The sequence below is a fragment of the Orycteropus afer genome, unplaced genomic scaffold (assembly GCF_000298275.1).
Source record: "Orycteropus afer afer isolate SDZICR_OR568_19922 unplaced genomic scaffold, OryAfe1.0 scaffold00325, whole genome shotgun sequence".
In the NCBI taxonomy this organism is placed as follows: Eukaryota; Metazoa; Chordata; class Mammalia; order Tubulidentata; family Orycteropodidae; genus Orycteropus; species Orycteropus afer.
This window is the reverse complement of record NW_006921912.1, coordinates 1925920-1938899: the sequence shown is the minus strand read 5'-3', so window position 1 is coordinate 1938899 and position 12980 is coordinate 1925920. Positions and strand designations below refer to the sequence as shown.

The following is a 12980-nucleotide window of genomic DNA, read 5'->3' as shown; positions in this document are numbered from 1 at the left end:
AATCAATATTTATCTCTATCTATCTAACAGCATTCCCTCCCCTTCCCTCCCACCCCTGGTAACCAACAAAGAAAATGTCCTCCAATATATACACCTTTCCTTATCAAGTTGATTCTTACACTTAGTGACCCTATATGACAGAGTAGAATTGCTCTGAAGGGTTTTCTGAGCTGTAATCTTTATGGGAACAGATCTCTGGACTTTTCTACCACAGAATAACTGTGGGTTAAACCTTAGACCTTTCAGTTAGCAGCCAAGCATTTAATCATTGCATCACAAGGGCTTCTTTCATTTATTTAGAGCTTCTTTAATTTCTTTTGGTGTCGATTTGTAGTTTTCAATATAGAAGTCTTGCATTTCTTCTATAATGTCAAGTTTTTATAAGTTTAACTATGCTGACCTACTAAAATCATACTCTGATATAACGAAGGCTAGGATTTTATTGCAGTCATGTTGTTACTAATTGTAGTATCTACATTTTTTTTTCAATCATTGTTTTTTCTTTAGAAACTTGACTCTGCAGACTCTTCACCTATTGTGACAGATGAGAAATGGAGAGAGAATTTGCTTTTGGGGGACAAACAGAATCTCCTTTCTGAAGTCAAGGATGAGCCTAGAGTTCAGGTAAAGCAAGATAAAAAGGAGATAGGGTAATGGAAATTAAATGAATTATAATATGGACTAGGGATTACCAGTAGTACTGTGTTGGTTTGAGATTATAGATATTGGTTCTGATAAGTTGGGTGAAGTTTATAGTTTCATATTTTATTCTAGTAATTTGTTTTACTGTCATACCCTTTTAAAATTATTTTATGAATCTCAGAAAGCCTAGAGTGTTGCTACTGCATGGCATTCTGTATATTTGGTGTTTATGTTCACTTTTAGAAAGTACAATTCAAAAAGCCATTAATTGATGTGACAGAAGAGGAAGAGCTAAATCAGTTACGTCTTCAGGATATTTTGCCAGAAGCCCAGGATTATCTTCCAGAAGCTAAAAGTGATCTGCCAGAAACCGAGGGTAATTTACCAGGGGTCCAGGGTGTTGAGCCAGATACCCAGGCTCTTGAGGTGGAAGTTCAGGCTGGTGAGCCAGAAACGCAAGCTAATGAGCCAGAAACTCAGGCTGGTGAGCTGAAGGCCCAGGCTGTTGAGACAGAAACTCAGGGTGTTTTGTTGGAAGCCCAGAACATTGAGCTGGAACGTGGGAGTATTGTGCTGGAAAGCCAGGATTTTCTATCCTCAAACCAAGATTTCCTACCCAAAGACCAGGATTTTTTACCCAAAGACCAGAATTTTCTCTCCAGAGACCACGATTTCCTACCCAGAAATGAAGATGTTCTACTCATAGACAAGAGTATTCTTTCCAAAGACCAGAATAATCTACCCAAATGTCAGGACCAGGATTTTCTACCCAAAGACCAGGTAAAATAAAGTGGAAAGGGAATAGAACAAGAAGAAATAAGCTCCTTAAGATTTGGAGGTGGGGTTTTCACTGGTATAATGCATTTGATTTGGAGATCCAGAGCTGGAAAACATAGTTTCCTGACTGATTTCTTGAAACTCCAGGGTTCTTGTAAATGTCAAATTACTATTGGTAGCGTATTGGACTATTCCAATATGCTAAATATTGGTAGCTATTTGGACAATTCACTTTTCTTTTTTTTAATCTTCTTCATTAGGAAACACACTTCAGGCAGCCATCACCTGCTTTGACAACTGAAAGATGGAAAAGGGAATGGCCCACAAGTGCCCAGCAGTGCCTTTTACCCATGTTCCAAGGCCAGACCTCCACCAGAGATCAGTTAGACCAAAGGGAAGAAGAAAAGAATAAACAAGAAGTAAATTACTTAGGGTTGTGAATGGGTTTAAGAGGATTATAGTGTAGTTAAACATGTGTAATATAGTTTTTTATTTTATTCCATAAGATTTTTAATTATACTCAAATCGCAGTTCCACAGTTTTCATTAAAGCCTAAAGTATTATTAGTTAGCTTATTATTCTGAACTGAACAATTGATATTTTGTATTTGTTCTCTTTTAGAAAGCAAACTTGAAACAGCCAGCATCAATTTTGTTAGGTAGGGGAGAGAGAGGTGTGTTTGCTCTGGATGTCCACCAGGATGTTCTACACAGGCATCAAGATCAGGCTTCCATCAGGTACAAGGTAGGACAGAAAAGGAGGAGCGAGATCAGCAGGGACTGAATTGTTTAGGGTTTAGTTTGGAACTTGTAAAGATTGCTCTCAGCTAAACTTCAGAGTGGACAAAAGGTATAGTTTTCTCTTTTATTTTGTAATATTTCATATTATCCTGAGTTTAAAAAATTACCCTAAGGCTCTCAACAAAATCTAACATATTATTGCTATTGTATTACTTTTACTAGATTTATAGTTTGTGTTTTCTCTCTTTTAGAAAGTACGCTTCAAAGAGCCATATTCTGATATAACAGATGAGAGAGGGAGAGAAGACTCTCATCTGACAGGTTATCAGTATAAGCCTCCTAAACTCCAAGACCAGAACTTCATCAGAGACCAGGTAGAATAGAACGAAAAAAAAAAAAGAAAGCAGGAAATACATTTTATACAACTAGTAATTTGAAGTGTAGAACCAGGGCCTTTGGAGTTAAACTAAGAATACAGTATCTTTTTATTCCACAATGTGAGAAAATGGTCCTGTTAGAATAGAGACCCAGCTTCAAGGATGGACATAGAGTATTAAACCCTAAACAGTTCATTTTCTGCCGATTTCTATCCTCTTTTTCTGTTGTGCCTTGCCTCTGATGGTGCAAATGGCCCCAGTCTCAACTATATCAATCAAATCAATTCTGTCATTCAGAAGGTTGATATACATCTTTATGTCTTATTCCAGAATGGGTTAGACTACTTTAATTTACCAAGGTTATTGCATACCCCTTGCTGAAGCACATAGTATTACCACTAGCATACTGTCCTGACATGAATAATGTAGGAAGAAGAAGCAGATCCTAAATTACTTAAGATTTGGGGAGTTTGTCACACTACTCTGTACATGGTTTGAAATTAAGAATTAAGGTCTACAGAGTTGGGCTAAGGGTATAACATCCTAGTGCAAAATATTTCACACTGCCCTTTCCTCATATAACTTTGTGGAGTTGTCACTGAAGACTTCAATATTGTCATTACCATAGTACCCTGATTAGACCATTTGTTTTGTGTTTCTATTTCTTTAGAACATGTTTCTTAAGCAACCCTTACCTTTTCTGAGAGAGGAAGGAGTGAGACAGGAATTGCCTCTGGAAAATCATCAGTATGTTACGCCCAAAATCCAGGATCAAGCCTCTCCTAGAGAACAGGTATAACCCAAAGCAGTGAGAAGAAGAGACAAAGACTAAATTGCTTAAGATGTGGAGAGTTTGTCAGGCTACTGTGTACATGATTTGGGATTAAGATTTAAGGTCTATAGAGTTGGACTAAGGATGTAACATCCTCATATATATAAAAATATTTTGTGTTTCTGTTGTTTCTTTAGAACATGTTTCTCAAGCTACCACCATCTTTTATGGGAGAGGAAAGAGTAAGACAGGAATTGCCTCAGGAGAATCATCAGTATGTTACGGCTAAAATCCGGGACCAAGACTCCCCTAGAGAACAGGTAGAGCATAATGCAGTGGGACGAAGTGACAAAGACCAAATTATTTAAGATTTGGGCTGGAGCTTGTCAAGCTAGTTTGTATGTGTACATAGAATTGAGGCTTCCAGCGTTAAGCTAAGAGTATAATGTCTTCAGTTATTTTAAAATGTGCCAGAATCCCCTGGGACTTATTTTAATATATTCCAGGAACAAAGTGAAATGAAAAAGCAAAATGTTCCTTATTATTGAAGATGGATGATGGGTATGGTGGGATTCATTATACTGTTTTTTCCTCTACTTTGATGTATATTTGGAAATTTTTGTATTTTACACACACTTCTGTTATAGTATCCTCACTTAATATCATTACTCTGAGGTTGCCACTAAAGTCTACAGTATTGTCACTAGCCCATCATTTCTGCTTAGACAGTTTTAGTTTTGTAGTTTGTTAGAATAAGTACACTGTTGGTGTTATGTGCCGTCGAGTCGGACCCGACTCATAGAGACCCCTCCTTGGGTTTCCGAGGCAGTATCACTATGGAAGTAGAGTGCCTCATCTTCCTTCTGAGGAGTGGCTGGTGGGTTTGAACCGCCAGCCTTCTGGTTAGCAGTCAAGCGCCTTAGGCACTATGCTACCAGAGTACACTGTTGTTAGGTCCTGTCAAATCAGTTCTGACTCGTAGAGACCCTGTGCACAAAAGAACAAAACACTGTCTAGTCCTGCACCATCCTTAGAATCATTGCTGTGTTTGAGACCATTGTTGCAGCCACTGTGTTTGGTCATCTTGTTTAAGGTCATCTTCGTTACTGACCTTTTACTTTACCAAGCATGATGTTCTTTTTCAGGCACTGGTCCCCACTGATAACATGTCCAAAGTATATGAGGTGAAGTCTCACCATCCTTGCTTCTAAGGAGCATTCTGTCTGTACTTCTTCCAAAACAGATTTGTTCATGCTTCTAGCAGTCCATAGTATTTTCAGTATGCTTCACCAGCACCATAATTCAAATGCACCAATTCTTCTACAGTCTTCCTTATTCATTGTCCAACTTTCACATGCTATGAGACAATTGAAAATACCATGGCTTGGGTCAGGCACACCTTAGTTGTCAAAGTGACATATTTGCTTTTTAACACTTTAAAGAGATCTTTTGCAGCAGATTTGCCCAGTGTAATTCATTGTTTGATTTCTTGACTGCTGCTTCCATGGGCATTGATTGTGGATCCAAATAAAAGGAAATCCTTGACAATTTCAGTCTTTTCTCTGTTTTTCATGATGTTGCTAGTTGTTCCAGTTGTGAGGATTTTTGTTTTCTTTATGTTGAAGTGTAATCCATACTGAAGACTGTAGTTTTTGATCTTCATCAGTAAGTGCTTCAAGTCTTCTTTGCTTTCAGTGAGCAAAATTGTGTCATCTGCATATTTCAGGTTAAAATAAGTTTTCCTGCAGTTCTGATGCTGCATTCTTCTGCATATAGTCCAGCTTCTTGGATTATTTACTCAGTATATAGATTGAATAAGTATAGTGAAAGGATACAACCCTGACATACACTTTTACTGATTTTAAACCATGCAGTGTCATCTTGTTCTGTTTAAATGACTGCCTCTTGGTCTATGTACAGGTTCCACATGAGCATGATTAAGTATTCTGGAACTCCCATTCTTTGCAGTGTTATCCATACTTTGTTATGATCCACACAAGTATACTAAGCCATCTTAATCTTTTCAGAAATGGGAGATGATTCTGAAAAGAATTGCTTGTGGAATACCATCAGTATGTTATACCCAATATTCAAGACTTGGCTTCTTCCAGAGAATAAGTAAAACAGAATATAGTGAGGAGTAAGTAGCAGAGAGTAAATTGCTTAGGTTTTGGTTCAAGATTAACAGAACAATGTAGTAACTGCTTTAAGGGTTTAGTGTTCAGTTTAATAATAGTGGGAAAAGAGTATAATGTCTTATTGTTCTGTTTTGCGCCACACTATTCTGACCTCTTGAAATGACTTCAGGCCTCTTTACTGAATAATTTGTGTATTGCTACGGATATTGTGCTTGTGCACAGACAATTTATGTTCAATATTTATGTCTTCTTTTAGCACAGGAACTATGGGCAGGCCTCCTGTGATACGATAGATAAGAGATTGAGAAAGGAGTTATTTCCGGAGCGCCATGAGTGTGTTTTACGTGAAATTCAGGATCCAGGCTCTGCCAGAAAGCAGGTATAGCAGAGTGTAGTAGAGTAAGAGGGAGAAAGTAAATTACATGGAATTTGGGCTAGGCTTGTCAGAGCTATGTTACTAACATTGATGATAATAATAGTGTTATCTCTTACTGTCAGTTGTAGTATTAATATTATTATTAATAATAGCTTAATGTTTTGAGCACTTACTATAGCTACATGGTATAGCCTTCTATGCATTATCTCATTTAATTCTCACGATAATGTTGGCAGATAAATGTTTTTATTATTTTATAGATGAAGAAACTTAAGAATGAAGAGTTAAGGTCCATAATATTGGCAAGAAATATAATGTCTATTTTTATGCCATGATGTATCAGACTATTCTGACATATTTGGTTTATCTCAAGGCTATCACTGAAGTATTATCATTGCCATTATATTACTGCTTATACAATTTAGTGAGTGCTTTTGTATTTTTTAGAGCTTATACTTAAGGCAGCAGTCATCTGTTGCAACAGCTGAAAGAGAGCAAAGAGATTTTCTTCTGGATGATCATCTTCATCTTCAGCCTAAGCACCACAAAGAGGTTTCCAGCAGAAAACAGGTAGAGCAGACCATAGAGAGTGATTGGTGGAGCTCAGACAGGATTATAGACAGGTTATAATTGGTTGAAGGTCCCTGGGAGGTGCAAATGGTTTGCACTTGACTACTAGCCTAAAATGGCAGTTTGAACCCACCCAGTGGTTGTGCAGAAGAAAAGCTATTCATATGCTTCTGTAAAGATTACAGCCAAGAAAACCTATGGAGCAGTTCTACTCTAATTCAAGGGTTTGCAATGAGTCAGAATTAACCTGATAGCAATGGGTTTTTTTTTTTTTTAAGACTGTCTGCACTATTCTAGTCCCTTAAGTTTCTATGTGAATTTTAGGATTACCTTGTCAATTTCTTTCTACAAAGAAACCAGCTGGAATTTTGAAGGATTGAACTTAATCTGTAGATCAGTTTGGGGAGTGTTGCCATCTTAATAATATTAAATCTTCTGATCCTTGAATAAGGAATGCCTTCACATTCATTTAGGTCTTATTTCTTTCAACATTGTTTTCTATAAAATTCAAAGTGTAAAATACATACTTATTTGTTAAATTTTTCCCTAAGTGTTCTTTTTGATGCTTGTAAATAGAATTTTTTCCTTAGTTTTTTTTTTGAGTGATCATTTTAAGTTTATAGAAATGCTACTGATTTTTGCATTTTGATCTTGTATCATGCCACCTTGCTGAAAAATAAGTAACTTTTAAAATAAAAGATGAAAATAATTTTAAATTTTTATTTCTCAAAGTAATTTTAAAGATCATAATTGAACCATATCATGTTCATGTAGGTGTACTGAGTTATATCATAAGACTTTCCTAATGACTGGAGGGGAGAAGAGGAGGAATTAGCCTCAGTTTCCTTCTTGCCATGTCAATTGATTGATATACTTTGAGACTCTTATTCTCCAACTGACCCTCATGAAGAGACTTGCATGAATTGAAAATGATTGTAGATTTGATATTTTAAGGGATCTGTCTTTATATCCTGTGTCCCTGTGCAGAATGATTTCAAGGGACCACTTAAAAGGATTTTAATTACAAACATTTTGATGTTTCACTTGTTTATCCATCTCTTTGACTTGAGTTCTTTTCTTTGTTTTATTGTTTGGTTATTTTATTCTTAAACGGTTTCATTATTTTTTGCTGTATTTGTGGGGTTATTTATTTATTTTTTTTTAAGTTTTCATCCAGTTGACTTCCAGGTTGCAGGAGAAGAGAATCAATAGACAGAAATTTCAAAGGACTGCTTTTGGTAATTTTGTAACTTTGTGTGCCTCACTTTCTAGCAGGTTTATGATACATACCAATCAGGACTAAGTACTGAATTCCAAGCTCCATTGATGCTTCAGTCTGGAGTAGATGAAGAAGAAGACAAGAGAGTGGTATGTAATGACACTGCTCTTGGACAACAATATTTCTACTATGATAGTATATGTGAAATTAGAAGCAATTTGTGTGTCTCAACACATTAAGAGGTAATATTACTCGTCCATAGATAAAAGTATAGTTGCTTGAGTCATTCTGTTGTTGGTTGTTGTTATGTGCCATCGAGTCGGACCCAACTCATAGCAACCCCTCCTTGGGTTTTCGAGGCAGTATCACTACGGAAGTAGATTGCCCCATCTTCCTTCCGAGGAGTGGCTGGTGGGTTTGAACCACCAGCCTTTTGGTTAGCAATCAGGTCATTCTAATATGTTGAATTTTTTTTCTTAGTCCTAGTATTTAGGGTACATTGATGTGAAATCTGAGATCTAATCCTAGTGAATTTCTCCAGTTGTGCCTGTTTGCCACAATAACTTATTTAAAAGAAGTGTTTTAATTTAGGGTTCTCTTGTTTTCTTTTCAATCTAAAGTTCTTTATCCTGGCCATGTACTAGAAATCAGATGTAGAGCTTTTTTCTAAATACGTATGTCTAGACCCAAACCAGATATACTGAATTAATACTTGTTAAGGTAGGTTTGGAGCACCTATTTTTTTTTTCTTTTCCCACAGCAAAAGAAGTTTCTTTATTGTGACATCAAAAAATGAAAGTAAATGGTGGGAAATTGGCTGCAAGCACTATGGGTATCAACAGAACAAAATCCAAAGAAGTACAATTTTTTGATACAATTTTAAAAGTGCTGATTTCATTATAAGGATATTTCAACATGCCCTTTACAATCACTGGAGCACATACCTATGAGTAAATTACTTACATGCTATGATTAAAGCAAAAGCGAACTAAAATTATGATTGAGTGTTACATATTTTTTTTCTAAACTATGCTCAGGGTTCTTGGGTATGTCATATGGTAGTTTCCTGGCAACCTCCAGGTCTTTTTTTTTTTTTAATGTGGACTCTGAAGGGTATTAGGTAGATCTGTAGATCTTTAATTTGCTTCCTGGTATACTGTCATTCAGTTTTGTTTTTGCTTTTACTGTGATAAAAACATACACAATAAGACATTTACCAACATCACAACTTCTGCATTTTACAGCACAGGGACATTGATGACATTTTTCATGTTGTGCCACCATTATTGGTATCCTTTTCCGAAATACTACAAACTCAATGCCTTGCAAACAAAACATTCCCCCTCCTTTCTACTGCTGGTAACCACTAGTAATCTTTGGGGTGTGTGTGTGTATATGTGTGTATATACACACATACACATACATACACATACATACATAGATGTATACATCTATATATGTATGTGTATATATGTATATGTGTATGCATATATAAGTATGTATATGTATATATGTATATGTATGCATATATGTTTGTGTGTGTATATATATATATGTATCTATATATCTGTATCTATATATATATGTATTTATTTATTTATTTTCCCCAACCTATCTAGGAATTTTTCCTCCCCTCCCCTCCCATCCCTGGTAACCAACAGAGAAAGTTTGCCTCTATGTATAAACCTTTCCTTGACTTTCTGCAATAGTGGACTAATACAGTATTTGTCCTTTTGTGATTGACTTATTTCACTCAGCATAATGTCCTCCAAGCTCATCCATGTTATGTGGTGTTTTGTAGATTCTACAATATTCTTTAGGGTTGCACAGTATTCCATTGTGTGTGTGTACCACAGTTTGGTTATCCATTGCTTGGTTGATGGGCACTTAGGTTGTTTCCATCATTTTGCTATTATGGATAGTGCTGCAGTAAACATGGGTTTGCATATATCTATTTATAGTGTCCTGGCTGTCACTTCTTCAGGATACATACCGAGTAATGGGATTGGTGGGTCAAATGGTATTTCTACTTCCAACTTTTTAAGGAATCACCAAACTGATTTCATCTGTGGTTGTGTCATTTTACAGTCCCACCACCAATGTATGAGAGTCCCAATCTCTCCATGTCCTTGCCAGCATTAATTATTTTCTGTCTTGTTGAACTTTGCTGTTAATGCTGGGGTGAGATGGTATCTCATTGTTATTTTGTTTACATCTCTCTCATAGCTAATGATTGTGAACATCTCTTTATGTATTTGTTGGCCGCCTGAATATCTTCTTTGGTGAAGTGTCTGTTATGTCTTCTGCCCATTTTTTAATTGGATTGCTTGTCTTTTTGATGTTGAGGTTTTGGAGTTTACTATAAATTTTAGAGATAAGTCCTTTGACAAATATGTAATTACTGAATATTTCTTCTCAATCTTTAGGTTCTCTTTTTACTCTTTTGGAAAAGTCATTTGATGAGCCTAAGAATTTAATTTTCAGGAGGTCCCAAGCATCTGGTTTATCTTCTACTGTTTGTGCAATTTGGGATATGCTCGATAGTCTATTTCTGCCATAAATTGGGGCTCTTATGTTTGCCCCTATTTTTTCTTTGATGAACATTTAAATCTTTGATCCATCTGGAGTTAGTTTTCGTATAAGGTGTAACGTATGGATCTTGTTTCATTTTTCTGCAAATGGATATCTAGTTTTGCCAGCACCATTTCTTAAAGCGACGATCTCTACCCATTTAATGGATTTCAACCCTGTGTCAAAGATCAGCTGACCATAGGTAGATGGTTCTATTTCTTTGTTCTCAGTTCTGTTCCACTGGTCTGTGTGTCTATCATTGTACCAATACCAGGCTGTTTTGACTACTGTGGCTGTATAGTAGGTTTTGAGGTCTAGAAGTGTGAGACCTCCTGCTTTGTTCTTCTTATTCAGTACTGTTTTGCTTATCCGAGGTCTCTTTCCTTTCCATATAAAGTTAGTGATTGGTTTTTCCATGTCTAAAGAATGTTGATGGAATCTGGATCAAGATTGCATTATTCAGTTATCTAGGTGGCTTGGGGTAGCATTAACATTTTCACAATGTTCAATCTTCCTATCCATGAACATGGTATGTTCTTCCATTTATGTAGATCTTTTATAGTTACTTGAAGTAGCTTTTTATAGTTTTCTTTGTAGAGGTCTTTTGTGTCTCTGGTAAGATTTATTCCCAAGTATTTTATCTTTTTGGTAGGTATTGTAAATGGTATTGATGTCCATATTTCCAGAGATGTCTTTGGTGATGTAGAGGAATCCAACTGAGTTTTGTATGTTGATCTTATATCCTGCCACTATGCTAAATCTTTCAAAAAGTTCCTGTAGGTCTCTTGCTGAGTCTCTTGGGTTTTCTATGTACAGGATCATATCAGTTGCAGTTTGGGATAGTTTGACTTCTTCCTTACCAATTTGGATGCCTTTGATTTCGCTTTCTTGCCTTATTGCCCTGTCTAGGACTTCCAATACAATGGTGAATAGAAGTGGCAATAGAGGGCAATCTTGTCTTGTTCCTGTTCACAAGGGGAATAATTTCAGTCTCTCTCCATTGAGAATAACATTGGCTGTTGATTTTGTATATATGCCTGTGGTGGTTAAGTTTGTGTGTCAGCCTGACTGGGCCTGGTTGAGTGGCAGGCCAGCTGAATGTAGTTATTCCCCATGGTGAGATTAGTAATTAACTCCATAGTGGAATCTATTGGAGTGGCTGAGTAGCTGCTGTGGGTATGTGGTCTGGTTCCTCTATATAAGAAACTTCAGGAATAGTCTCTAGCTTATGGCACTCTTGAATCCTGCATGTGGCTGTGTCATCATTGTTCAGCAGCCTGCCATGCTCTGCTGACCTTGGGACTATCAATAGACTTTAATTAATGGCCTGCCATGTGGTTCGGTAACATCGGAACTGTGCCTTTTTACTTGTCAGCCTTGGACTTGTCAGCGTCAGCAGACAGCAGCTGTCTGAGTGAAGAAAAGCCTCTAGCTTCAGTGAGCCAGGAGCAGGAGGCAGAGTTGAAGCCCAGGGTTGAGGGGCTTTCACCCAGTCCTTAGATCCTGGCACTTTGAACGTGGACTTAAAGCCTCCATACTGTAAGGAAATAAACTCCTGTTTGTTAAAGCCATCCCTTTTGTAGTATACTCTTGTCAGAGCAGTACTAGGTAACCAAAACAATGCCCTTTATTAATGTTGAGGAACTTCCCTTCTATTCCTGTTTTTCTGAGATTTTTTAAAATCAGGAATAGGTATTAATGTTGGGAGCTCTGGTAGCATAGTGGCTAAGGCACTTGACTACTAACCAGAAGGCTGGCGAGTCAAACCCACCAGCCACTCCTCAGATGGAAGATGGGGCAATCTACTTCCGTAGTGATACTGCCTCAGAAACCCAAGGAGGGGTCGCTATGAGTCGGGTCCGACTCGACGGCACATAACAACAGTAACAACAGGTGTTAATGTTATCAAACGCCTTTTCTGCATTAATTGATATAATCACCTGTTTCTTTTCCTTTATTTTATATATGTGATATATTACGTTAATTATTTTTCTAATGTTGAACCATCCTTGCATATCTGGTATCAATCCTACTTGGTCATGATGTATTTTTTGATATGTTATTGGAGTCTATTACCAAGGACTTCGTTGAAAATTTTTGCATCTATATTTATGAGTGATTGTGGTCTGTATTTTCCCTTTCTAGTGGTGTCTTTACTTGGTGTTGGGTTATGCTTGCTTCATGAAATGAATTTGGGAGGATTACATCCTTTTCTGTGTTCTGGAGTAGTTTCAGTAGGATTGGTTTCAGTTCTTTGAGTGACTGGTAGAATTCTCCAGTGAAAACATCTGGGCCAGGCCTTTTTTTTGTTGATGTTTTTTATGACCTATTCAGTTTCTTCTTATCTTAATGAGTCTGTACAACTTGTCCACCTCAGTCTGTATTAGTTTAGGGTAGGTAGTGTGTGTCTAGAAATCTGTCCATTTCTTCTAGGTTTTCAAATTTGTTGGAGTACATTTCTTCATAGTATCCTGATACTCTTTTTATTTCATTTGGTTCTGTTGTTATGGTACTTGTTTCATTTCTTAGTCATGTTATTTTCATCTTCTTGTTTTTTTTTTTTGGTTCAGTTTGCTAGTGCTGTGTCGATTTTATTAATCTTTTCTTAGAACCAGCATCTTTTTTTTTGTTTTTGTGATTTGGGTGAAAATTTACAGAGCAAATTCACTTTCCATACAGCAGTTCACATACACTTTGTCTCATGACATTGACTACAATTTACCCCAATGCAACAGCTCCCCTTCCACTTCCTCCTGATAGTTACCTCTTCCCTGTGTCCATCCCTCCATGCACTCCTA

At 36.9% G+C, this 12980-nt stretch overlaps 1 protein-coding gene across 1 annotated transcript in view; it reads left to right on the top strand.

The window, feature by feature from the left end:
• Window positions 1–12980, top strand: part of CCDC15 (coiled-coil domain containing 15) — a 165313-nt gene that overhangs the window by 73277 nt on the left and 79056 nt on the right. The window contains 10 exon segments of the mRNA XM_042782449.1: window positions 508–624; window positions 886–1422; window positions 1680–1838; window positions 2041–2163; window positions 2411–2549; window positions 3205–3329; window positions 3506–3628; window positions 5703–5825; window positions 6270–6392; window positions 7668–7760. Coding sequence (XP_042638383.1) covers window positions 508–624; window positions 886–1422; window positions 1680–1838; window positions 2041–2163; window positions 2411–2549; window positions 3205–3329; window positions 3506–3628; window positions 5703–5825; window positions 6270–6392; window positions 7668–7760 — 1662 coding nt within the window.